General features: G+C 67.0%; 7 protein-coding genes across 7 annotated transcripts in view; 5 read left to right on the top strand and 2 right to left on the bottom strand.

The window, feature by feature from the left end:
• The window catches only part of CHLNCDRAFT_143165 (hypothetical protein), a gene marked incomplete at both ends in the record, with an annotated part of 1,573 nt that extends 1,515 nt beyond the window's left edge, over positions 1–58 (top strand). Inside the window, one exon of the mRNA XM_005849841.1 lies at positions 50–58. Within this exon, the coding sequence (XP_005849903.1) occupies positions 50–58 (9 nt within the window). The remainder of the gene's footprint in view (positions 1–49) is intronic.
• A 72-nt stretch (positions 59–130) lies between these two features.
• On the bottom strand, positions 131–708 carry CHLNCDRAFT_59633 (hypothetical protein). Its single transcript, XM_005849580.1, has 2 exons — positions 638–708; positions 131–485 (listed from the first exon to the last, which is right to left on the bottom strand). Exons 1-2 carry the CDS (start codon positions 687–689, stop codon positions 283–285), a joined length of 255 nt encoding a protein of 84 aa, XP_005849642.1. The 5' UTR covers positions 690–708; the 3' UTR covers positions 131–282.
• A 921-nt stretch (positions 709–1,629) lies between these two features.
• Positions 1,630–3,398, top strand: CHLNCDRAFT_20875 (hypothetical protein; the record flags this gene model as incomplete). The annotated part of the gene is made up of 6 exons (XM_005849840.1): positions 1,630–1,775; positions 1,928–1,961; positions 2,115–2,379; positions 2,495–2,682; positions 2,822–2,926; positions 3,117–3,398. 6 exons carry the CDS (start codon positions 1,630–1,632, stop codon positions 3,396–3,398), a joined length of 1,020 nt encoding a protein of 339 aa, XP_005849902.1.
• A 2,379-nt stretch (positions 3,399–5,777) lies between these two features.
• CHLNCDRAFT_143161 (hypothetical protein) lies at positions 5,778–8,816 on the top strand (the record flags this gene model as incomplete). Its single annotated transcript, XM_005849839.1, has 7 exons — positions 5,778–6,481; positions 6,692–6,911; positions 7,050–7,202; positions 7,368–7,535; positions 7,654–7,818; positions 7,937–8,371; positions 8,493–8,816. The coding sequence occupies 7 exons, from the start codon at positions 5,778–5,780 to the stop codon at positions 8,814–8,816; spliced, it is 2,169 nt and encodes a 722-aa protein (XP_005849901.1).
• A 101-nt stretch (positions 8,817–8,917) lies between these two features.
• On the bottom strand, positions 8,918–10,904 carry CHLNCDRAFT_143160 (hypothetical protein; the record flags this gene model as incomplete). The annotated part of the gene is made up of 7 exons (XM_005849579.1): positions 8,918–9,104; positions 9,201–9,366; positions 9,490–9,599; positions 9,714–9,883; positions 9,974–10,134; positions 10,282–10,451; positions 10,558–10,904. The coding sequence occupies 7 exons, from the start codon at positions 10,902–10,904 to the stop codon at positions 8,918–8,920; spliced, it is 1,311 nt and encodes a 436-aa protein (XP_005849641.1).
• A 653-nt stretch (positions 10,905–11,557) lies between these two features.
• CHLNCDRAFT_143159 (hypothetical protein) lies at positions 11,558–17,117 on the top strand (the record flags this gene model as incomplete). Its single annotated transcript, XM_005849838.1, has 19 exons — positions 11,558–11,572; positions 11,764–11,883; positions 11,973–12,088; positions 12,216–12,267; positions 12,386–12,475; positions 12,616–12,747; positions 12,871–12,984; positions 13,126–13,213; positions 13,379–13,512; positions 13,664–13,783; positions 13,910–14,126; positions 14,307–14,493; positions 14,626–15,088; positions 15,285–15,359; positions 15,515–15,788; positions 15,889–16,331; positions 16,430–16,513; positions 16,643–16,786; positions 16,911–17,117. 19 exons carry the CDS (start codon positions 11,558–11,560, stop codon positions 17,115–17,117), a joined length of 3,075 nt encoding a protein of 1,024 aa, XP_005849900.1.
• A 662-nt stretch (positions 17,118–17,779) lies between these two features.
• On the top strand, positions 17,780–21,544 carry CHLNCDRAFT_51094 (hypothetical protein; the record flags this gene model as incomplete). Its single annotated transcript, XM_005849837.1, has 14 exons — positions 17,780–17,888; positions 18,017–18,148; positions 18,315–18,403; positions 18,552–18,692; positions 18,801–18,836; positions 18,961–19,032; positions 19,162–19,299; positions 19,413–19,544; positions 19,646–19,696; positions 19,827–20,148; positions 20,236–20,384; positions 20,516–20,661; positions 20,803–20,896; positions 21,032–21,544. The coding sequence occupies 14 exons, from the start codon at positions 17,780–17,782 to the stop codon at positions 21,542–21,544; spliced, it is 2,124 nt and encodes a 707-aa protein (XP_005849899.1).
• Between the last annotated feature and the right edge of the window lie 2,115 nt (positions 21,545–23,659).

Genomic DNA, 23,659 nt, shown 5'->3' with positions numbered 1-23,659 from the left:
CCCCCCCCCCCCCCCCCCATTTTTCGCTGCTGTGTCATGTCAAGCCCAGCTTGTGTAGCTGTTTCTGTTTCTGTGTAGATCCCGAGAATGAGACATTTCTGTAGACCGGGTCGCCCTGGCTCCTGGACACAAGCAGTGAAAGCATTTACACAGGGGCTGGGTGGAACATTCTCTGCAAGGCAAAGCTGAAGGACAACGCTGAAGGGCCAGCTGACAAACGCTCTGCCGGTATGTACACGCAAGTACAACATGGTACACCAACGCCACACCACAGGGCCAGCCCTACATCATATGGAACTTGAGCACCTGCGGCGTGGCCTTGCGCACGCGGCACAGGATCTCCTCCCTCCCCAGCCGCACGTGTGCCTCGTAGCGGTGGCACCCAGAGAAGCCCCAAATCTGCCCCTCAACTTCCAGCACGTCTATGGGCTCCTGGAGGCCGATCTCTTGTATCGAGCGCATCAGGGCAGCCACCTTTTCGGGATCTGCACGCGCAGCAGGGAGTGCGCACATGCAGCATGGGCGGATCAGGCAGGGGTTGCCGCGTGCACTGCTGTGGCAAAGCGCAGAGTGTAGCACAAATGGGGCACACGGTAACCTGCAGCCAACCAACCAGCGCCTGCTGCCATGCGCTCACCGTTGCTGCGGGCCCCCTGCAGCGGCCTGCGGATGGAGCCCACAGGTATCATCCGGACTTGCTTATCCGCGCTGTAGTCGTTGCGCTGCTGCAGGTCCCAGCCATGCTTGGCCGCCACCGCCTCCACATCGATGATGCCCGAGGGGCCGACAACCGGGGCGGAGTCCACTGCCATTGGCACCGCAGCCACTGCTGCCTGCCCGGAACTGCCGCCGGTGCTGCCGCCGCTGCCAGGTCCAGCTGCTGCCTGGGGTGACGCAAACCGCTGATGCTTGGCTGCTCTTCGCAGCTGGGGGTTGGAGGGCATGCGCTTCCTGAAGGAGTGCGTGGGTGCGCTGTTGCTGCAGGGAGCCGGGTTGAAGCGCCACTGCATTGCTCGCTGCTCTGGATGGGAGCTGCCTGATAGTCTTGGGAAGGCTGCAGGCAATGCAGATCAAGGGAGGGCCGCCACGCCTGGAGACTGCCAGCGCGACCTGCCAGCGCGGAGACCTCACGCTCACGAAGACACGACGGCACCGCACACCGATCGTTAAGGCTGTGACGCGGTTCACTGCAACACTGCTAACCCGTGATCAAGCCATCCTTCGCAGCCACCGCAACCCGCAACTCGCCAGCTCGCTATCGGGCGGCTCGGCCTGCCGATCACAGTCGAGGGTGCGGGGTACCGATCATTGCTGGGTCCTGTCACAACCGAGGAAGTCAGGGAGCCGTCAAAACGGCACGCCGCCGACGGCACAGCCTTCTGGGCTTTCCCAATCCCTGCTTGTGTGAAGCGGCTCGAGTTGCAATCCATCATCCAACTCGAGGCGCTGGTGCCAGCAGGGCCTGCTCCGCCGCCCACGGTTTGTGCGCCCGACCGCCTCGGCACCGCCCGTGTGCAGGTGCAGTTCGCTGGTAGCAGGCCGCGAGACCAAGTGCAGTCCGCTGATAGCAGGCCGCAAGGCGGGCGAGGAGCGAAGGGGTTTAGGTAGACGGCCATGGCGCCCAGCAGCATGCGGGCGCTGCACTTTGTCATCAAGGTCGCCGACCGCACCGCCAGCGTCGCCTTCCTGCACAACGTGCTGGGCATGCATGCGCTGCGGCACGAGGAGTTCCAGGAAGGCTGCAAGGCCGCCTGCAACGGGCCCTACGACGGCATGTGCGTGGCCCCGCAGCCAGCGCCAGCCAGAGCTGCCACTGCTGCAGTGGGCCCGACTCGTCCGCCGCTGTGTGTTCAACTGCAGCCCAGTCGGGGTCTGCTATGGCTGCCTGTCATGCTACTGACAGGGATGTGTATGCCCCGCTGTGCAGGTGGTCCAAGACCATGATGGGCTATGCTGCAGAGGTGCCAAGTGGTGGGAGGTGGCCCCCGGGCCTGTGCTTGCCATCTCGACAGGCCCTGCGGGCCCGTGGCGCCCCGCTGATCGGGCGCCCATCAGCCCCTGCCGACCCGTGTGCTGCCTGCCCGCCTGCCCGCACGCACACCCGCGGCCTGCAGGACACCAGTTTTGTGCTGGAGCTGGCGTACAACTACGGCGTCAGCTTCTACAAGCACGGCAACGACTTTGGGTTCCTGAAGGTCCGCAACCGGGTGGCCTACGCCAGCCTGGAGGAGCAGGGGCTGGGGCAGGAGGTGGAGTTCAATGTGCGGGAGGTGGCCTCCCCCGACGGCCACACTTTCCGCGTGCTGAACGAGGACCCCACAGACGTGGGCTGCCTCTCCTCCCTCTGCCTGGCCGTCACAGACATCGACAAGTCCATAGGTGGGGCGCCGGCGCGGCGGCCGCGGCGGGGAGGCGCGCATCCTGCCCGTGAACCTGCGCTTCGCTGGTGGCCTGCCGACCTGTCACGCCATTCCTGCTGCGCACTGCGCTGCAGCCTTCTGGGCCGACGTGCTGGGCATGCTGGAGATCGACAAGGGCGACGACTTTGTTGTGCTGTCCAGCGGTGTGGACCAGGCCACCCTGCGCCTCGTGCAGCTGCCGGCAGGCACGCCCGTCGACCACGGCACTGGTGGCGGCCGCGTCGCCTACAGCTTCCCGGCAGCCGACCTCAAGCCGCTGCAGGTGGGGGTCGAGAAATGTCGTATTTTTGGTACTGCCGCCGCTGCCGCTGCTGCACAGTCGCCAACGCGTCGTCATGCTCACATGCCTGCATGCCTGCCTGCGTGCTCCCGCCCCTGCCAATGCCCCCCTGCAGGATGAGGTGCTGGCTCGTGGGTACACCGTGCTGACGCCTCTGGTCAGCCTGGACACGCCTGGCAAGGCCACGGTGCAGGTGGTGATCCTGGCAGACCCAGATGGACACGAGGTGAGGGCAGCGCGCAGCCGGGGAAGCACGCCAGCGGGTGCCGGTGCCGCCGCTGGAGCGGCTGGGGTTCGGCTTGTAGCAGGTGCAGGAGCAAGCAGCGACCCTGCCCACATTCAGCCTCCGCAGCGGAAGCCCTGGCTGGCCACCCCGGTCCCCAACTGCCCGCCCTTGCCCCTGCCCTCCTCTGCAGGTGTGCTTTGTCGGGGACGAGGCGTTCAGGGAGCTGTCGCGTGTGGATGACAATGCACCGCAGCTGCTGACCCAGGCCATTGCAAAGGACACCAGCCGCGAGTGGAGGGCCGGGAAGCTCAAGCGGGAGCAGGCGGCAGCAGCGGCAGCACCCGCAGCGGCGCCGGCCGGCAAGGCGGCAGCACCGGCAGCGGCGCCGGCGGTGCCTCGAGCAGCAGAAAAGCCAGCGCCAGTAGCAGCAGCGACCAAAACGGCGGCACCAGCAGCCGGAGCCAGCAAATAAGCACTGCCAAGCCACAGCCTAACTTCATACATGTATGAGATGCCAGCAAACACCCGTTTTGTGCAGCAGGGAGTTCTGAAAGTTACTGAAGGCTAGGACCCTGCCCGCTTCATCCTCATTGCATTTTTATCCGGTGTATCTGTGTGCCCGCAGCTTTCCTGTGTCTTGCCTTGAATGCCTGTTACACAGCAGCCCTCATGTGTGGGCTCCATCCACAGCTGTGTCCAGCACCAGGGCCTGGTGGTGCGCAGGAAACATGGCATCACTGCCGGCCGCCATGCGTACGCACTGCAGCAGCACGCCCGCCGGGATGGGCGGCTCCGCATCCTGCAGCGCCTCCACTTCGGCCGCGTAGCAGTCGGCAAAGGTGGACATGACCCAAGCCTGGAACTGCTCCTGCCGCTGCGCTTGCTGCTGCCTGCCTTGCTGCTGCTGCTGCTGGCCGGCTGCTGCCAGTAGCTGCTCTATCGCCGCCGTGGCTGCATCTGCCTGCAACGCAAGCGCAGCTAGCTGCAAAGGGGCCATGCTGCTGCTGCTGCTGCTGGGTGCGCCGGCCTGCGCCAGCTGCTCCTGAAGCAGCCACAGGGCTGCTGGGGGCTGCAAGTAGCCTTTGGATGCCAGCGCATCGGTCAGCTGTGACACACACTTTGCCAGGGATGCCAGCTGCCTGCGCAGCGCGCCTGCCAGCACCTGCTGCTCGGCTGCTGCCTGCCGCACTTCAGCCGCCGCTTGCCTCAAGCAGCCCAGCAGGTGGTCGATGGTCGGGTGTGGCACAGCAGCTGCATCGCTGTGTGGCTCTTCTTGCTCTGGCGCTGCCTGCTTCTCATTGGCACTAGCTCCATCCTTGCGCTTGTGCTTCTTCTTCTCCTTCCGCACCCACTCCTTCCGGGGCGCCGCCGCCGCTGCCGCTGCCGCCGCTGTCGGCCCGCTGTCAGGGGCCTGCCTGCTCCCTTCCTGCATCAGGAAGACCTTAACATCACTTATCACGCCCCTCCAGAGCACTGGATTGCCTAGCGAAGCCAGCAGCATGGGCATGCGCAGCCAGCACGGAGCCGGTGGCTGTCTTGCCTGCTTTAAGACACCGGCTGGCTTTGGAAGATCCGCATGCGACTGCAACGCCCCGCTCTCGCGTAGTCTGCAGCTCAGCTCCGCGAGGTCATCGGCCTCCTGCCCCTTCTTGCGACCTGACGAGCTCATGCTTACTTCAGACCACTTGTAGATCCATTCCAATGGCAATGGGCGCCCATGCATGGGCGAACACGGCGTTTTCCAGCAAAAGAAAAGTGCCGGGCATGCGTTTTGAGACCTCATGCCGTGAAACCCTCCCCGAGACCGTCACAGCAACAGGGCAGGACGAGCCGGATTGGTAGCAGCTTGCAAGGCCTTGGACCTGGTGTCGGCTGGCGACATGCGACTTTTTCGGGCCTGTTCGCCCAGCCGCTCCCCCTCTGCCTCGTTTCGCCTCGGCGGAGCGCTGGGGGAGTGCAAAGTGACAGTGAGGGTCCAAGGCGACCAATTGCAGCTCTGCCAAAGAGGCACGGGAGAGGTGCGGCGGGCGGCGCCGTCAACCGCCACCGCCACTTGTGTTTGGGCGCCCCTGCCAACCCCTGGCAGCCTCCTTGTTCAAATGCTGGCTGCCTGCAGGTGCTGCAATCGCACCCCCTGGATGAGGTCAGCTGGCACACGTGTGTGCTGCCCACCAAGGAGCATGCCCTCTGCCTGCGTGTGCCAGAGGGCACTGGCGCTACAGATGGCGGCAATGCACATAGCACAACCCGTGAGCTGCTGCTGCGGTGCAAGTCCAAGGAGCAAGTGGACGCATCGCAGGCGCTGCTGTGTGTGGCAAGCCTGGAGCACGAGCAGCGGCGGCAGCAGGCTCTTGTGGAGGAGGGCCGGCAGCGGAGGGAGCATCCACCGGGGGCCACCGTCGGCTCCAAAGCCGCAGCGCGGCCTGGGCTGGGCAGGTTGCAGCTCTTTGTGAGAGCTTCGCCACCGCCGCCGGCAGGGAAGGCAGCTGAAGATGGTGGCAGTGATGAGGCCAGTCCAGCCCCTCGCTCCATCAGCTTTGGCTCGCCAGTGGCGGAGGATGCGGGGGGCACCACAGGCATGGCTGCATCAGTCAGCAGCAGTGACTCAAACTCTTTATGCGGCGATGGCAGCGAGGGGGAGGATGGTGAGGGCGTCCTCTGGCACTGCTTGCAGTGCCATCTGCCAGACGGCAGCACGGCATCCCCAGAGCCCTTGCCGGCAGGAGCAGGCATGCTGGCCCGCTCGGCGCCGGCATCACCGCTCCTGCCGGGGCTGCCGCTGGTTGCCAGCCCGTCTGCCGCGCCGGTTCGACGCCCATCAGTGTCCGCTCCCGCCAGCCCGGCCCATGGGATGGCGCCGCAGGGCCGCCCCTCAGCCACTCAGCTGGCCTCCGCTCTAGAGCAGCTGCAGCCAGAACCGCCTGCGCCACCTCCCATTCGCCTGCTGTCCTTCAGCGGACGGACCAGCGGCAGGCGGGTGCAGACCCACGTGCAGCGGCTGGAGGCGGCGGTGGCACAGCTCAGTGCTGAGCTGGCGGGGTCCCGCGGCGGCGGCGGCAGCAGCGCCGCTTCCCCCAGCAGAGACCACGCGACTGCTGCAGCTGCTGCTGCCGCCGCTGCACCGCACGCAGCCCCACGCTCACAACCCGGCAGCCAGGATGCCGGCTGCAGTGCTGCTGCGGCTGGGCATCCGGCGGCTGCAGATGGCGCGGTTGAGGCGGCAGGCCAGGGCAGCAGCAGCCGGCACCTGGGGCTGGTGCTGCGAGAGAACGGCCTTCTCCTGGAGCAGCAGGCGGCCCTGCAGGCGGTGCTGGGCCGCATGCAGGGCCAGCTGGCGGCGGCCGCCGCCGACAACGTCCGCCTGGCGCAGGAGGCCGCCGCCGCCGTGCGCCAGCTGCAGGCGGCCGGCGAGGCGGCGCAGGGCAGCCAGCTGCGGGAGCGGCGCCTGGCCGCGTCGCTGTCGGCCGCGGTGGGGCGGTGCGAGGAGGTGGGCAGGGAACTGGCTGCTTTGAGCGGCAAGGTGGAGGCCAAGTCGGCGCAGTGCCGGGAGCTCAGGTGAGCCGGGGCACAGCTCACCCGCTCCAGGAAGGGGCCAGACGAGGAACACAAATGCAGGCGCCCTGGTTGCCTTGGTTTCTACTGCGAGCATGTGGGCAGCATCCTGCCCAGGCTCGGCGGGACAAACGTCTGATGCAGCCTGTGTCAGGCTTGGCAGGACAAACGTCAGTGAGCTCGTCGTCCCGCTGCGCGGTGCACCTAGCGCAGGCTTGCGGTGGAGTCGCTGTCTGGCGAGAAGACGGTTCTGACGGCGGCGCTGACCACAGCCCAGCTGCAGCTCAAGGAGGCCACGCCTGCAGGCTGGGCGGCGGAGACGGCTGAGCTTCGGCGCCAGGCGGAGGCGGCCCGCGGCGAGGCTGCGCAGGCCAAGGCGGCGGCTGCGGGGGCGGATGCCAGGCTGGCGGAGGCGCGGCGCAGGGAGGCAGAGGTGGGTCGGGCCTGTGCCCTTCGGACAGCCGAGTGTGTCGGCCTTCCCCTGTGATGCTTCCCCGGCATCCCTCGCTTGCCGTAGCCGGGTCAAACATGCCTGTTTTTTCAACCGCCTGGGCCTCCTTGCTTCCTGCAGGCGGCGGGGCACATGCGGGAGGCGGCTCGGTGCTTGGAGGCCGCACAAGCGGCAAGGGCCAGCGGCCTGGAACGGGAGAGGCAGCTGGCGGCCGAGGTGGCCGCGCTGCGGCAGCAGCTGGCGGGGCGGCTGCCTGAGGGCGACCCTGCCAGGGTGATGCAGGCGAGGGGGATGGGTTGGGCAGGCGGGGGTGGCTGAGTGAAGCTGTGTGCGCTGTGGTCGTCTCTTGGTGCTCGCGGCCAGGTGGCCTGGTGTGGATGGGAGCGGCACTTGCACCACCACACACGACCTGAAAGCAACCACCCCGGCTGGCTGCAGGAGCGGTTCATGCAGCTGGAGGCGGCGTCTGCCGGGCTGCAGCAGGAGCGGGGGCTACTGCTGGGCCAGGTGCAACAGCTGCAGGCGGTGGGGCAGGAGCTGAGCGTCAGCTGCCGGGCGCTGGAAGCGGGGATGCAGGCGGCGATACGGGAGCGGGACGGGCTGCAGGTGGGGCGCTCAGCGCGTGTGCTCCAGCTATGCATGGCATCCAAGGTGCTGCGTGCGATGGCATGGCTGGGGTGGCCTCGTAGCTCACCTCCGTGCTGCTGGCGTGTGGTGTGCGCAGGCAGCGCTCTCCCAGGCCCGGTCGGCGCACGCCGCCGAGGAGCAGCGCTGGGCGCAGCAGCGGCAGCAGCTGGAGGCCAGCCTGGGGTCCGCCAGCGGCCGCCTGGCGGGCAGCGAGGACAGCGCGCAGAGCAGCAAGGCGCAGGTGCAGGCGCTGCAGGAACAGGTGGGCACCACGGTGGGTCGAGGGTGCGGATATATCAGTTAGGCAGTGGGGCACTTGTGAATGGTGTCACCCCGCCCCCCTCTTTCACGCGTAGAACCCCTTGGCATGTGCCCTGTAGGTGGCGGCCTTGCAGCGGGACCTGCTGGCAAGCCAGCAGGCGGCAGCCGCCCGGGAGCAGGAACTTCACACTGAGCTCAAGGTGGTGGCGGCCAAGGCGGCAGCGGAGGGCGAGGCGGCCAGGGAACGAGCGGAGGCGGCGGCCGCCACCCAGGCAGCAGAGGCCGCGCGGCAGCAGGAGCAGCTGCGGTCACGGGATGCTGAGTTGGCGGCGGCGCGCAGGGAGGCGGCGCTGCTGGAGGCGGAGCAGCAGCGGGTGCAGGAGGAGATGCGGCGGGGGCGGGAGGAGCGGGCGGTGGCTGCGCGGGACCTGCAGCTGCAGGCCAGCTCAGCAACGGCGGAGGCTGCCAAGCTGGAGCAGGAGCTGCGGGCAGCTCAGGGCGCGGCAGAGGGGCTGAGGAGCGCGCTGGAGGAGGCCAAGCGCGCGACGCAGCAGGTGTGGCGCTGCTGCTGCTTGCTGCCAGCAGTCGCTCTCGGAGGATGCCTGTTTCTGAGTTGCTGGCCCACCGGGAGCTTACTGTGGAGCCAAGCCCCGCCTGCCGTCATCCTGCCCGCAGGCCCAGGCCCAGGCGGCGGCAGCGGTCAGCGCCCACAGCGCCCTCAGCCACGAGCGCAAGGAGCTGCAGGCGCGGCTGGAGCGGCAGGGAGTGGAGCGGGACAGGGCGGAGCGGGGCCAGGAGGCCGCGCGGCTGCAGTGCGCCGCGCTGCAGCAGCAATGCAAGCTGCTGGAGGCGGTGGCGCAGCGGCAGGCAGCGCTGGGAGGCGTGGGCGGCGGGGCCAGGAGGGGAAGCAGCAAGGAGAAAGGCGTCGGCGGCCTGAGGCCAGGCAGCGGGCTGATCAAGGCTCATCGGCTAGGAGCGTACAGCAGTGGCTCAGACTGATGGGGACAGATGGGCATTTCTAACCATTCAGTGAAAGCAGTGCTGGAGCTGTATAGCCCCGATGTGATGAGATGGATCAGGCAGTGCCACACTGGTGCCACTCAAGTCAATGACCTTGCGCAGGCATTTGGACCATCTCGGTGCTGCTCTGCTTGCAACTGGCTCCCTCTTGCGGCATCTGCTGCGTGCTGCTCCTCCTCCTCCCCCTCCTCTAAAGGGTATCCAAACTCTCGGTAGAATGGATCCCAGAGATGCTGCACCCGCCGCCGCAGCTCTGGGCTGAGCGGCCTGCAGCAGCATGCAGCAAGGCTCGAGGCACATGAGCGTTTGTACGTGCGTGCTGTACCAAGCTTGAGGCCTGTGCCAGCAAGCGCGCTCCCCTACCTGTGCTTGTTCTTCTTGAACCCGCTCATCTCCAGGCCGCCGCAGTACCGCTCAAAGGCGGGACGTACCGCCTGGAAATCTCCCAGGTCCAGGCTGGTATATAAGCGGCGCAGAGTGCCGAGCGGGTCGCTGTCCAGCTCAGCAAACGACACCTCCACAAGGTTGCCTGCAGTTGATGTGGTGGCAAAACGTGGGGGCCAGACTGGGTGGCAAAAAAAGGTGGTCCCCCGCTGGGCAGCCTGGCCACCAGAGCATGTGTTCCGAGCAAGGCGGGCGTGCCTGCACGCACCTGGCGGTACAAGCTTGCGGTCGGCGGTGAAGATGCGGTACAGTAGGCTGAACTGCTCCAAGATGAAGTCAGTGACAGCCGCATCGGTGGGGCGCTGGAGGTAGCAGTACCTGGAAGCGTGATCCCGCACGCGGCGGTTGCCCCGGCTCAGTAAAGCAGCACAGGGCCCAGCGGGGACAGCACCGCACTGCGATCACATCATTGCTGCCTGCTGCCCTCCCCACCAGTAGTAAGTGTTGGCCATGTGGGCGGCAGACTGGAAGGTGGACAGCGGGTCGCGGTGCACATACACAAAGCGGGCACGCGGGAAAAGCTTGAGCAGCAGCTTGAGCCGCGCCGTATGCACCGGCGACTTGATGAGCAGCGGCTTACAGCCGCCCCAGCGCAGCGTGACCTGCAGGCGGGCAGAGCGCGGAGCAGAGAGAGTCACCTGCTCAGGCTGGGTCGTGCTTGGGCGGCATCCCGCTGGGCGAGCAACCAGCACCTGTGGCAGGCCACGCCGCTGTTCTAACTTTTTCAGGAACCACAGCAGGCTGGAGCGCCAGCTGTCAAACTCCGCCTCGCTGGCGCCCTCAAAGGTATAGAATGCATCAAAACGGTGCCGGTCCCGCATGAACACCAGAGGCATGTAGGCGGACACGGTGCCTGCGCAGGGGGGCGCGCAGTTTGCACGGCAACAGGGCAAGGCATCAGGGCAGGGAGAAGTGACGGTTGAGCGCGGGATCATGCATGCCCGCCGGGACAGCCACCGGCCGGGACAGCCACCAGTGGCTCCCCTGCCCGCGGCCCCACCCGTCAGCGCGCTGACGGCGATTTCGTCTTCCGCGGGCGTGTCCAGGCTGAGCGGCATGAAGTCCATGGGCCGCGTGTCGTCCACCAGGCCCGCCAGCAGCCACTTGAAGCGCTCCAGCGCCAGGAAGGAGGCGGGGAAGCCGGCGTGCAGGGTGCGCGCGTACGCAAACCTGCGGCGGCGGCGCAGGCGGACACGCCCCCTCGCCCAGGGCCAGCCAGCACGCCACTGCCACACCTGCACAACCGGCCTCTGCAAGCCAGCAAGGAGGCACTCACTGCGGGTCGAGCGCCAGCAGGTTGTGGATGTGCGTGGTGCCCGTGCGTGGGTGGCCCAGGATGATGACGGGCTGCGGGTGCAGCTGCTGCGCCGCGACGGCTCTGCCGTACAGCAGGGAGTCCACCAGCGACAGCAGCGAGTTGAGGCAGGCCATGAGGCTCAGGAATGCGGCGCGGTGGCCGTAGGCCAGCCAGTCGATGATGTCCCAGTGGCGGCGCAGGAGGCGCAGCCAGGGGCGCAGGGTGATGCCGCTGAGGAAGTGGTTTTTGAAGGAGAAGCGCTGCGGCAGGCCGGGGGAGAGCGGGTAGGCGGCCGCGCTGCTGCCCGCGTCTGTGGGCGGCGGCATGGCGGCAGACTGCGCGGGCGGCGTTGCTGGTGGCAGCCTTGCGTATGGCCGGCGCTAGTCCCTATTGCATTCTGTGGTCAATCGACCGCTGAGCAGCGAAGGTGCTGCGCAGTGCACTGCGACGGTGAATTGCACGTCCCTTCCCCCACCGACCGTCCCAGAAGCACTGGGCTGAATTGCGATTGGCGATCAGATTCGAAAGAGCGACGGAGGTGGTCGACCATGTGCCAGTTGGCAGTCTGATTGCTGCCAAGGTCCGCCCCACGAGATCACCGGACGGAGCGGGAAACAAATGAAAACGTTCTGGATGCCAGCACCAAGGCTCGAAGACTGGGCCCCATTCCGTCAAAATCCGGCGCCGCTTTATCGCGAAGAAAACACCCTCCGGCCTGACATATCGAAGATGTATACGTTCCAGAGGGCTGGGGCAGGGTCCTCCGGGGGGCCCTCCTGGAGGGACCCAGCTGTGCCGTGGCATGGCCTCTTGAGGCACCCAATTTTAGCCGCCAGCAACACTGGAAGCACTCGCAGCGATCCTACAAGTGTCGCAACTTTAGTTGTTCAGCACTCCGGTGGAGGCTTGCAAGCGCCTCTAGGGCACACTGCCAGCTGGCCGCGTGGTTGAGGATGTCCTGCCAGCTGGGGGCGCGGCGATGCCTAACAAAATTGTTGGGCATCGCTAGCCCCCCCTGCCCGAGATCACCGGAAGGTTGTTAGGGCCTCGGTGATCTTTACCGGCCAGCCCACTGTCTCCAGTCCTTCCCTATGAAAACCCGGCTTCCTACCGCCACCGGACCTTGTTCTTGAGGCATCATCACGTTTTCACTCCCTGACAAGGCTCGACGTCCTGCCTCCACAGACCAACCGCGGAGGCGGCGGCGCCCCCGGCGCTGGCGGGAAGCAGCTGCGGCTGCCCTCGGGGCGCGCGCGCATCAGGCTGCTGTATGAGGAGTACGTGCATCTGCCAATGCTTCGCCAGGTGAGCCCCGACTGACTGTCAGATATGACGAGCTCTTGGCGCCTGCGGTCGCAACGACCGAGTGCTCCACTGCGGGCGATGCCCTGCAGGTCTGGGAGGCGCCCTCCACGGAGAAGCCCGTGCTGGAGCCGCTCTTTGCCGCCGGCTTCCACGGCATCGAGCTGGCGCTGCTGCTGCTGGCCGAGTTTGTGAGCGACGGCCGCAGGTGCGCCACGGGAGCAAGCGGTCTGGGCGGGGCAGTCGCCCAGCCTCTCGGGGCTGCTGATGCACTATGCTCATCTCTGTGTGCGTCCTTGAAAGGGGTCTGCCGCTGGCATGCGCCACGGTTGCAGGTATGTGGCCAAGCGGCCGCGGGAGCTGGTGGCCGAAGACATCGCCACACAGGTGCGGCCCTGGCTCAAAGCTATGCGCATCATGATGCTAGGTGTGGTGCCCAAATCGGACTGCTCTGTTGTTTGGTGTCCTTTCTCACGGGTGTGTGTGCCGGCACGACTGGCTGCAGTGCCAGCTGCTGACCGAGGTGGTGGATGCTGAGCTGGAGGAGGAGCTGGGGGAGGGGGCCTCACCCGCCAGCCGCCTCTCCCTCACCCAGGTGCGACCCGCTGCTGCAGCCAGGCGGCGTGCAGGATGGGTGTGCTGGGGCGGCGACCATCACACGGAAGGCAGGCAAGCACATGCGAGTGAGGTGCTGGCTCCCCCGCCGCCCTCCTGCCCTGCCTTCCCTGGCTGCAGGCCTTCCCCTTTGAGGGCTGCCCGCCCACCAAGCACGAGCCCTGCCACTCCCCGGGCCTGCAACGCCTCACTGTCGCCATCGACGCCAACATCGACAGCATGAGCAGCGCCGAGCGCAACTCGCTCATCAAGGTGCGTGCCCTCTGGACCGGCGTCCGGCGTTGGCGCCCGCGTGCCCCAGCCTCTGACTTGAGGCGCATCCCTCATTGCCCGCCCCGCTTCCCAACCACCCCCTCTGCGGCCCTGCCCCTGCAGCTGGTGCTCAACATCACCGCCGCCCTCTCATCCTTCCAGCGCTGGACGGTGGGGCTGGGCATCGAGCCGCAGCTCAACTCGCTGCGTGCCGCCGTGGGCCTGCCCGCCCTGCAGGTGGGGCCCGCCGCCTCTGCCACCCCCACCGCATGCGTAGCCTGCCATGCAGCACGCGTGCTCCGGGTCTGCGGCGCCAGCATGGCGATGTGCTGTCAGCTCTCACCGCCGCCTCCTGGCCGCTCTGCCTGCCCGCTGCAGTTCACCCACACCCTCAACCTGGATTACGACAGCCTGGTCAAGCCCTGGCTGTGCGAGCAGACGCTGACCTGCGAGACGTACACGCATGGTGGGTGGAGTGGGGTGGGGCAGGTGGCTGGTTGGTTGCTCATGGGACGGCCAGCCGGCGCACCCTCTGCCATGGCAGCAGCCTCGCTGGCCCCACCGCGATCAGGCATTGAATGGCGCCTTGCTGCGTCCCTGCCCACTTGCCTCCGCCTGCCCCTCTGTGCAGCCGAGGACTTCTTCTTCCGCACCATCCACCTGGGCACCGACTGCTGGGCCTTTGTGGCGCTGTCCCGCCTGCGCAGCGCGCAGCAATGCGCCGAGGCGGGCAACTGGCACGTCGCGGCTGCACGCGCCACTCAGGTCCGGCTGGGCGCCCTGGCATCGTGTCGTGGCACGCTCGCATGCATGCATGCGCCGCACCACTTGCAAGTGCCAGCCTGGAGCGGCTCTGCCCGCCAACCTTACCTGCTGGCAATGCCCTGCCGCCCCGCCACCGCTCCCCGCCCTGCAGGCCAGCCGCATCCTGCAGTACCTGGGCAGCCACGTGATGCTGCTGACCTCCATGAACCTGTGGGACTACCTGCTGCTGAAAGTGGAACTGGAGGGGACCAGCGGGGAGGGCTCGGTGCAGGTGGGCAACAGGCCAATCGCATGCCCCCGACAGCTAGCTCATGGTTGAGCACCCTGCGATCGCGCTGTGGAAGGTTGTCAAGCCTGTCAGCACTATCCATCGCCGGCGCGCTGCCCTGCTCTGCAGGTCAAGAGCTTCCGCCCCACCGTGCGCCAGCTGTTTGAGCCGCTGGCGGCGGCGGCGCTGGGGGTGGGCGGCGCCACTGCGGCGGCCGCAGCCGCTGCCGCATGCAGCATGCCCGGCGAGGGCCAGCAGGAGCAGAGCCGGCAGGAGCTGATTGACCAGCTGGAGGCTGCGCTGATGGAAATCTACGAGTGGCCTGACAGGCAGCCAGGCAAGCCGCGTGTGGCACTGCTTTCAAGTTTCCGCGCGGCGGGGTGGTAGTTGGCTGCTGGGCGGTGGGGAGGCAGGCACGTGGCAGCCCGGGCCCATCATGCCGCGTAGGTACGGCAGTGCATGACCCTCCTGCCCATGCACTGACCTGTGCCCCTCCTGCCGCTGCACCCACCGACCCGTACCGCAGGCCTGTACAACTACTGCAAGGCGCTGGAGGCCGTGGAGACAGGCCTGCTGGGCGGCTTCTTCTACCGTCACTTCTGTCTCGCCACGAACGTGATTGGCAGCGAGGCGCGCGGCACCATGAAGCGAGCGGTGGCGGCCCTCAAGGCCGGCTACGAGGCGCCCGTCTTCCCGCTGCTCGACCGGTGCAGGTGGGGCTGTGGGGATGGGCTGGGCGCACGCACGGCAAAGATGGGCTGATGCGGCCATGTAGAATGGGGCCCAAACCGTGTGGTGGTGCTGGAGCGCTTTCTGAGCCATTCCCCTTAGCGGGGCGGCTGCAGGGTGGCTCTGGGGGCCCGTATCGACGCAGAGGTGGCTCACAACAAGGGGCGCATGATGGATGGCATCCTGGCCAAGTACCAGGCGGGCCAGCAGGAGCAGGGCGGCAGCCGCGGCTGCCCGTTTGCGCCCCCGAGCCCTGCCCCTGGCACGCCTGCAAGGAGCGGGCCGGCGGCTGGGACATGCCCCGCGGTGCCAGGTGCCACCGGGTCTGGAAGCCCAGCGGGCACTGCCGCCCCCGATGAGTTTGAGGCGGCCCGCAGGCAGCTGTACAGCTGGGAGGGCGTACCGCTGGCCTTCCGCCAGATGGTGGCGGGAGAGCTGGCCTCTCAGGTGGCTCAGCTGGGCCTGGTGCCCCGCCCCTCGCTGGGTGCCGCTTCTGCTGCCGGCGGCGGTCGCCGTGCCAGCGCCAAGCCTCTGGCCTTCCTGGACCACGCCTGGGGCCAGCTGGCGCCGCTGGCTCAGGTGAGGGGCGCAACGGGTATGGTGGGACGTTGCCAGTCTCTGGTACTGCAGTTTGCTTATGAGTTGCTCGCCGGCAGCACTGAAGCATGCGTACTGCCAGGCTGCGAGGGGCAGGCTCTGTGCCTCCCGTCTGCCCCTCACGAGGGTCCCCCTGATCAGCCTCCCTGCTGCCCTGGTGCACCCACCCCGCCTGCAGTACCGTGCCTGGCGCGAGGCGGCCGCGCTGTACGAGCTGGGCAACCCCGCCTGGGACGCCATGTTTGGCCGGGTGGTGCCGCAGGCAAGGCAGCCACGGGGCTGCGCTGTGTCGCTCCTTTTTGTCATGAGACTACATGCTCTGAGTTTGAGCTGCAGCGCCTCCATGCCATCCCGTCTGCGACCCAGCAGTGACCAGCACTGTAGCTGCGCCCTGCGGACTGCCTGCAGGCCGCGGCGCACATCCGCGGGCTGCTGGGCCTGCCCGCCGACGGCGCCGCCTGCACCGTGCAGTTTGGCAGCAACAGCCACGAGCTGGTGTCGCGCCTGCTGTCCGCCTTCATGGACCGCCGCCGCGTGCGCTCCGGCGCCAGCGCCGCGCCTGCAGCAGAGCATGGCGGCAATGGGGCGCAAGGGCGTGCTGGAGCGGAGGCGCCGCCGATCCGTGTGCTGACGAGCGGGTGTGAGTTCTACAGTGTTACCAGGCAGCTGAACCGGTTCACGGGTGAGAAGAGGGCTGACAGGGTGGTGCTTGATGTCTTGAAGTCGAGCAATGCCGCCCCAGCTGGGCAACACACTGGCGCGTTGTCCATCCCCGCCTGCAGAGGCGTGCCTGGCGGAGGTGGAGGTCGTGCCAGCAGAGCCGGCGGCCACCTTTGCCGAACGCTGCTGCGCGTCAGCGGCGGCCGCGGCGGCGGCGGGCCGGCGCTACGATGCCATCTACCTGTCGCAGATCACCTACCTCACGCAGCAGTGCCTGCTGCCCAGCGTGCCAGACCTGGTGCGCCGCCTGCGGGCCGTTGTAGGTCCAGAGGTACTCCTCATCGTGGATGGCTACCACGGCTTCTGCGCTGTGCCAACCGACCTGGGCCAGGTGGCGGGCGAGTGCTGCTACGTGGCGGGCATGCTGAAGCACGCGGGCTGCGGCGCCAACTGCGCCTTCATGACGCTGCCCGCCCGCCTGGACCTGAAGCCCGTTCTCACCGGCTGGCTGGCCGACCCCTCGGTGCTGGCCCCGGGCAGCGGCGGCATCCAGATTGGGTCAGAGGTGAGGCGGCTGCGGCGGCGCAGCCTGGCTGGGTCAAACATGTTTTCAAGTCTTTCTGCTGCATGTTCCTGACTGCCTGTCGCGCCTGCTGCCTGCAGGTGGGCTTCTGCCCTGACCTGGCGCTGCAGGGCGGCACACCATCCTACCTGCTGCCCCTGCTCACGTTCAACCATCTGATGCAGGTGTGTTGCGGGTTTGCAACAAACCCTAGTGCACACGCGATGTCGGCTCGGGTCGCAGTGTGTTGCGCATTGCATCAGCTGGCCACGCCTGCCCATCTTCCCACGCACCCCATCCCCACATGCTTGCAGCTGTGGCAGGAGGTGCATCCCGCCAAGCGGATCAGCGTGGACAGCCTGCATGGCCACGTCATGCGCCTGCACGAGAGCTTTCTGCGACGCCTGGACGCGGCGGGTCACCCCGCCATCAACACCCGCACCCTGCTGCCGCCACAGGTGCGTGTTGAGAGGGCAGACTTGTCCCGCATGGTTTGAGAGGCCCTCATATTAGTCTGGCTATCTGTTGGAGGGCTTTGAGTCGTCACCCTGCCATCTGCACCGCGGCCTGCCTGGTTTGCAGGACCCCACATGCCGCTCACACACCCTGGTGTTTGCCCAGCCTGATGCTGCGGTCACCAAGGCTGTTGTGGAGGCGCTGGCGGCACGGGGCGTGCAGGTGGACTGCCGCAAAAACTACCTGCGCATTGGGTTTGGGGCCAACCATGGCATGGACGACGTTGATGCCCTGCTGACAGCCCTGCAGGGGCTTGCAGCACCAAGGCCCTGAACCATGCATGCATCTCTATAGCAAACCAAACCAACGCGATGTAGCTGCCCTCACGTGCAGCGCTGCACCATCGACCAAAGCCACAGCAGTCGCTCCTGAGCGCTGCCGGGTTGTTGTGACCTTCCCTTGCCATCCCCCTTTAACGTGTGTTTCATCCAGTTGTCTCCCAATGCCTTCTCATGACACATATCTACCATGCATTAACGCGACCTGGGCCCTCTCCTCTCCTCTTCATTCTGTTGACGAGCATGCCAATTGATGCATGCCGCCTGTGTCGATGCCGTTGATTGACCATGATTCGTTGTAAACCACAGATTTTTATTCACAGGGACGGGATGGGGCAGGCATGGGCAGAGTTCCCTGTGCACTCTCCTGGTTCCGCCGACGGCCAGCACGCGTGGCGGCGGCGGTGTACTGCCGATGGTACCGGTGCCGCCGTGACCTGTGCTTGTTTCGGCCGTTACTGATTCACACCACTCTTAACTGCTCTCAAGAGGTGATAGAGGCTCCGTTTTGCCGGTAGGGAGCGCAGCGCGGAGAGGGCCACGCGGCAGGCGCACATACCCTCTTGTTGCGCTTTGCTTCTGAACACGCGAAATTTGGATCGCGTCAATTGGCTCCCTGCCCCCTGCCGCCCACCCACCGGCGGGCCAAGTCAAAGGATGGCGACGCCACCCGAGACCCGCCTCTCCTATGGCAGCCTATTCCGCTACTCGACGCCCAAAGAGCGCAGAGTCATCGCCCTGGGCTGCCTGGCCTCAGCTGTCACGGGTCCGCTGCCAAACCCGGCCGTCTCCCGCCCACCCCGCCGCTGCCACCCATCGCCCCGCCTCTGCTGTGTTAGCCCAATGCATAGCATAACCCTCTAACTCCTGTCTCCCACCATGAACCGAGCGCAGGCGCGATGACCCCCGTCTTTGCCCTCATGTTTGGCTACCTGCTCAATGCCTTTTGGGCCGCCGACCTGATGGCTGAGATCAACAAGTTTGCGCTCATCATCCTGGGGGTGGCGGGAGCAGCCTTCATTTCGGGTGAGAGCTGGCGGGGTGGGGCAGGCAGACCTGGCATACTGCTCTGATGAAAATCTCGCCCGCATCTGCTTGCTTGCTTGCTAAACATGGCGGCACCAGGCCATGGCATGTCCTGACCGATTTGGGGCGACGTATGGCCATGCAACTGCCCGCTGTGCCCCTGCAGGCACGCTGCAGTATGCGTGCCTGATGTGGGCCGGCACGCAGCAGGCCAATCGCGTGCGCCACCTCTACCTCACCTCGCTCCTGTCCCAGGTGCGGGCCATGCACCTGCCGCTGCCAGCACTTGCTGTCTGGACGCCGCTGCTGGGCGCCTCCAAGTGTGGGCCCCCCGATACCTGCAGCACTGAACCTCCCCGGTGTATCATGTTGTCCACCTGCCCGGCCCTGCATGCCTCTACAGGACATGGCATTCTTTGAGACCGCCACCACTAAGGCCGACCTGCTGCATGGGCTGCGTGAGGAGGCGGTGACATACCAGGAGGCGGTGTCAGACAAGCTGGGCAGCTTCCTGCAGGGGGTGGCCTGCTTCGTCGGGGCCATGGTGGGCGAAGCGGGTGGATGCTCGGTTGAAGGGCACGCCGCATGCGGATGGTAGTTGGCCATGTGCTGATGTGGTGGTCCTGCCGTGGCGCCCTGCCCCTGCCTGCAGGTAGTGTCCTTCACCCGCGGCTGGGACCTGAGCTTGGTGAGGGGCCTCGAGCTGCTGCTTTGCACCCTGAGGGACAACCAGCTCAGCCATGGCATGGCTGACGCTCACGCCTTGCGCAAAGCATGATGCAGCATGCCTGGCTGCCCCCTTGTGCCTGCAGGTTGTGCTGGCCGCCATCCCCGCCCTGGTCGTCGTGGGCGCCATCTGCGGCATCTTCACCGCGTGCCTGCAGGTCTGCCCTGGGAGCTGCACAATCTGAGCAGGCGCATCCGGGATGCACGGGCGTAATGCACCATGCTACAGCTGGCGTGCATGCTGATGCTGATCTATATGGGGGCATCCAATGCCTGCCTGCCTGCAGGCCAAGGCAAGCCGGGCATACAGCCGCGCGGGTGGCATCGCCGGAGAGGCTGTGGCCAACTATCGCACGCTGGCAGCATATGGCCAGGAGGAGGCCACCGTGAAGAGCTATGCCGCGGCGCTGGCTCCTCCCACAAAGGTGGGAGGCTCTGGGTCAGCTGCAGGCAGGGATGGCAGCCGCGCAGCCGCTCCCGCGCAGCCTGGGCAGTCACATTGGTCCAAACTGCTGGGTGACCTCCCGCGTGCATGCAGCTGGGAGAGTGGCAGGGCCTGCTGGGCGGCTTCACCCTGGGCGCCACCCACCTCACCTTCTTTGCGGCCTATGCGCTGGCGCTGTGGTATGGCAGCCGCCGGGTGGCAGACGGAGAGATGGATGGCGGCAAGGTGGGCATGCCCTCGCTGGCGGGGAGGCACATGGGCTGACAGCCAACCATCTCCTGCCGGCGGCTGCGCGACATGCCTGATTGCCCAACTGGGATGTGCAGGTGTGGACCATCATCCTGTCGTGCGTGCTGGGAGGCTTCTCGTTGGGAGGGGTGAGACCAGCATAACCTGCCCTGAATGCGCTTCCTTAAACTTCAGTGCCCGTTGCCTGCCCCACTGTCCTTCCCTGCCTCAGCGCCTGTACCCACCTGTGCCTGTTTCCACCTCCTCACCCCGCTGCAGGCCATGCCGCACTTGGCGGTCTTCCAGCAGGGCTGCGTGGCGGCCGCCAGCCTGTTCGCCGTCATTGAGCGCACATCCGCACAGGCCTCTCCTGCTGGCACTGCCCCCATCACCATTACCTTAACCAGCAGCCAAGCTGGGGCTGGCCAGGGCAAGGCCGCCCCCAAGAGCAGCCGCATTGTGTACACCGCGGCCGACGGCCAGCTGGTGCCAGCTGGCGCCAGCTGTCGTGGCGACCTGGAGCTGAGCTGCGTCAGCTTTGCCTACCCGGCCCGCCTTGAGCGCCCCGTCTTCCAGGGGCTGTCCCTTGTGTTCCCAGCAGGTGGGGATCTGCTGCCAGGCTGCTTGCATCTTGCTGCTGATCAAACAAGTTGCTGAATCTGCACCATCCATCTGCCGTCTTCTGTAGGCAAGACCAGCGCCCTGGTGGGCGAGAGCGGCAGCGGCAAGTCCACCGTCATCCAGCTGCTCCTGCGCCTGTACGACCCAGGCGCCGGCGCCGTGCTGCTGGACGGCCGCGACGTGCGCACCCTGCCCCTCGACTGGCTGCGCTCGCAGGTGGGGCACACGCAGGCTGCTGCGACCGCCTGCGAACCTCATGCTTCGTCACTTGCCTGGCATTCTGTGCCAGATTTGGACGCAAGCCGAATGCAGGCATCTCAGGCGGTGCCCGTCCCCCTCCCGCGCAGTTTGGCCTGGTCAGCCAGACCCCCACCCTCTTTGCCTCCTCCATATTTGACAACATCGCCCTGGACAGCGGCGCCAGCATGGAGCAGGTGGTGGCCGCAGCCATGGCCGCCAACGCGCACGGCTTTATCTCAAAGCTGCCGAACGGGTGGGTGGGTGGGTGGGTGCCAGCCTGGCCGCCTGCTGCTTCGGTCTGTCAGGCCAGAGCTGTGGCCAGAGCTGTGGCCAGTGCAGCTGTTTTTGTTGGTTGTGTTTCTATGGGCTCATGCCTGGCATGTGTGCTTGGCAGGTATGACACCGTCGTGGGCGAGAAGGGCAGCAACCTGAGCGGGGGGCAGCGGCAGCGCATCGCCATTGCGCGTGCCATCCTGAGGAACCCGGCGGTGATGCTCCCCGGCCTGGCTGCTGCTGGGTCTGGCTGGCTGCAATGGGGCCCAAGGGCTTGCATCGTACGCCTGGCTGGCTGCATCCCGAGCATGCCTAACAACCTGGTCTCCTCGCCCCCTGCTGCCACACAGGTGCTGCTGCTGGATGAGGCGACCTCGGCGCTGGACAGCGGCTGCGAGAAGGCGGTGCAGGCGGCTCTGGAGGGCCTGATGGTGAGCAGAACCGGCGTGACCGTGGCGCACCGCCTGTCCACGGTGGCGGCCGCCGACGCCATCCACGTCCTGAGGAGCGGGGTGGCGGTGGAGTCGGGCACACACCGGGAGCTTCTGGAGCGAGGCGGACACTACTCCAGCCTGGCGGCCAGGCAGGCAATGCGGCTGGAGGAGGAGGAGGAGGAGGAGGCGGGTGGCCAGGCCGGGGCGCCTGGGGATGCGCTGGTCAAGGTGGCCGCCGGCACCGGCAGGGGCAAGGGCGCCGTGCGCCAGCTCCGCGACTCCGTCCTCCGCCGCGGCTCCGTGCGCCTCTCCATCATCCCCCAGGCAATCGCCCGCCCCGCAGCAGCTTGCTGCGCCCGCCTGGCTGCACCGAGCCTGCCCCAAGCCTGCTGCCCACTGGTCGCCCTCCAAGCCGCCTACATTGCATGACTTCGCACGTGTTCCCCCTTACCTGCCTGCCTGCTGCGCCTGCTGTGCCATGCAGGCCCTCAAAGAAAAGCTGTCTGCCAAGAAGGAGCAGCAGGGCGGCGAGGCGCCGCCCGTCAGCTTTGGCCGCCTGGCCGCCCTCAACCGCCCCGAGTGGCGCTTCTGGGCGCTGGGCCTCGTGTGCGCTGCGGCCGCGGGCCTGCAGGTGGGCTGCCTGCAAGCACTCTGCAGCATGCCATGCAGCCCAGCGCTGCGCGAGCCCAGACCAAAAGCGGAAGGCACAGCAGCTTCGACCAAACAGGCCTTGACCAGCGGCTCCTGTATGCCCCTTGCTGCTGCAGATGCCAGGCTTTTCTCTGGCGCTGTGGGAGGTGCTGTCGGGGCTGTACCTGCCAGACCCATCTGACGTCAGGCAAGGCAGAAGACGTGGCAGCACATGCTTTCACTGCTTTCACTGCTTTCATGCTTTCACTTTGGCTTGGGCGATGTCGAAATGCCGATGCGGCTGGCTGCCTCGTGCAGGTCTGAGGGCCGCAAGTGGGCGCTGGTGTTTGTGGGCGTGGGTGTGGGGGCCCTGCTGGCGGAGACGATTGAGGCGAGTGCTGGACTGCCTCACCCCCTGCGCCCTGCCCGCTCAACTCCCCCAGCGTGTGCCAAGCGTGCGCCAAGCCTTCTGCCGCACACCACGCCCTCTACGCCCCTCAACTATAACCGCCCCACCCTTCGCCTGCCCGCAGGGCTGGTGCTTTGGCGTGATGGGCCAGCGCCTGGCCACCCGCCTGCGCGTGCTGATGCTCAAGTCGCTGCTGCGCCAGGATGCCGCCTTCTTCGACCGCCCCGAGAACGCCAACGGCACGCTGATGGCGGCGCTGGCGGGGGACGCGGCCAGCGTGCGTGGCGCGGTGGGCGTGCTGTGCTCCATCCTCTCCTGCATCGTGGCCTCCTACGCCATCGCCTTCTACAACAGGTGGAGGTGGTGTGCTGGCTGTGTGTGTGGGCAGTGTGCTGCTCTGTGTGTGTGTGTGTGTGTGTGTGGTGGATTTTTTGGCAGGTCTGGACAAGCAGGAGCAGGTGGGGAGCTGGAGCAGCAGGCTGCGTGGCTCTGTCGGGTCATCCCGGGTGCCCGCTGACCTTCCTGCATCGGCCCTGCCCCCTCCCCTCCCAAACCCGCCCCCGCAGCTGGTCGGTGACGCTGGTGGTGACTGCGGCGCTGCCGGTGCTGATCGCCTCCAACTCCCTCCTGGCCAAGCTGGCCTTTGGCGCCCAGAAGGCGGACCGAGAGGCGGCGGACCAGGCCAACGGGGTGGCAGCCGAGGCGCTGGGGGCCATCTCCACGGTGGCGGCCTTCAACATGCAGCCCGCGTATGTGCGCCTGTACCGCCAGGAGCTGCAGAGAAGCTCCCCAGCCTGGTCGGCACTGGCCGCGGGGCTGGGCTTTGGGTGCAGGTCAGTCGGGCCGCCGCCGGCTGGGCCGAGCGGACAGCACACCTCGGGCGCAGCTGCAGCCGACTTGCACACTGGTACGGGAGCTGCCTCTCCACTGCCTGCCCCCCCATCACCCCCCGTGCTGCGCCGCTCTGCCCCCTGCCGCAGCCAGTTCTTCCTGCTGGGCGTCACCAGCCTGGGCTTCTGGTTTGGCGGCAGCCAGGTGTCCGGCGGCCACCTGGGCTTCAAGCAGATGCTCACCGCCAACATGGCAGTCTTCTACGCCGCCTTTGGGCTGGCACAGGCGGGTGGCACGGGCCGGGCTGCTGGGTGGGGCGGCTTTGAGGATGCCGGAATGTGCCTTGCCTTGCAAGTGCGGTGCAGCAGACGGGCTGCCTGCCTTGTGCTGTGTTCCTGGCCTCTCACTGGTGCCGCCGTTTCCTGCACCCCTCGCACACATGGCACCACCCTCCACCCGCACGCTGCAGGCCCAGGCCTCGTTCCCCGAGCTGGCGCGCGCCGCCGACGCGGTGCGGCGCACGTTCCGCATCTTGGACGCCCACCCCGCCGTGGACCCCAGCGCCTCGGTGGGCGCCCAGGTGGAGCTGGAGGGCGGCGTGGAGCTGAGGCGCGTGGCCTTTGCCTACCCCTCCCGCCCCCAGCGCCTCATCCTCAAGGAATTCAGCCTGGCCA

This window comes from Chlorella variabilis (genome assembly GCF_000147415.1).
Source record: "Chlorella variabilis unplaced genomic scaffold CHLNCscaffold_5, whole genome shotgun sequence".
Taxonomy (NCBI): domain Eukaryota; kingdom Viridiplantae; phylum Chlorophyta; class Trebouxiophyceae; order Chlorellales; family Chlorellaceae; genus Chlorella; species Chlorella variabilis.
This window is presented reverse-complemented; position numbering and strand designations above follow the sequence as displayed.

Excerpts from the sequence above, each read along its gene's own strand:
- CHLNCDRAFT_59633 (XM_005849580.1), bottom strand. The coding sequence starts at position 689 with ATGATACCTGTGGGCTCCATCCGCAGGCCGCTGCAGGGGGCCCGCAGC. Across the intron at positions 486-637 it reads GCAGGGGGCCCGCAGCAACG|ATCCCGAAAAGGTGGCTGCC; the intron begins GTGAGCGCATGG and ends CTGCGCGTGCAG.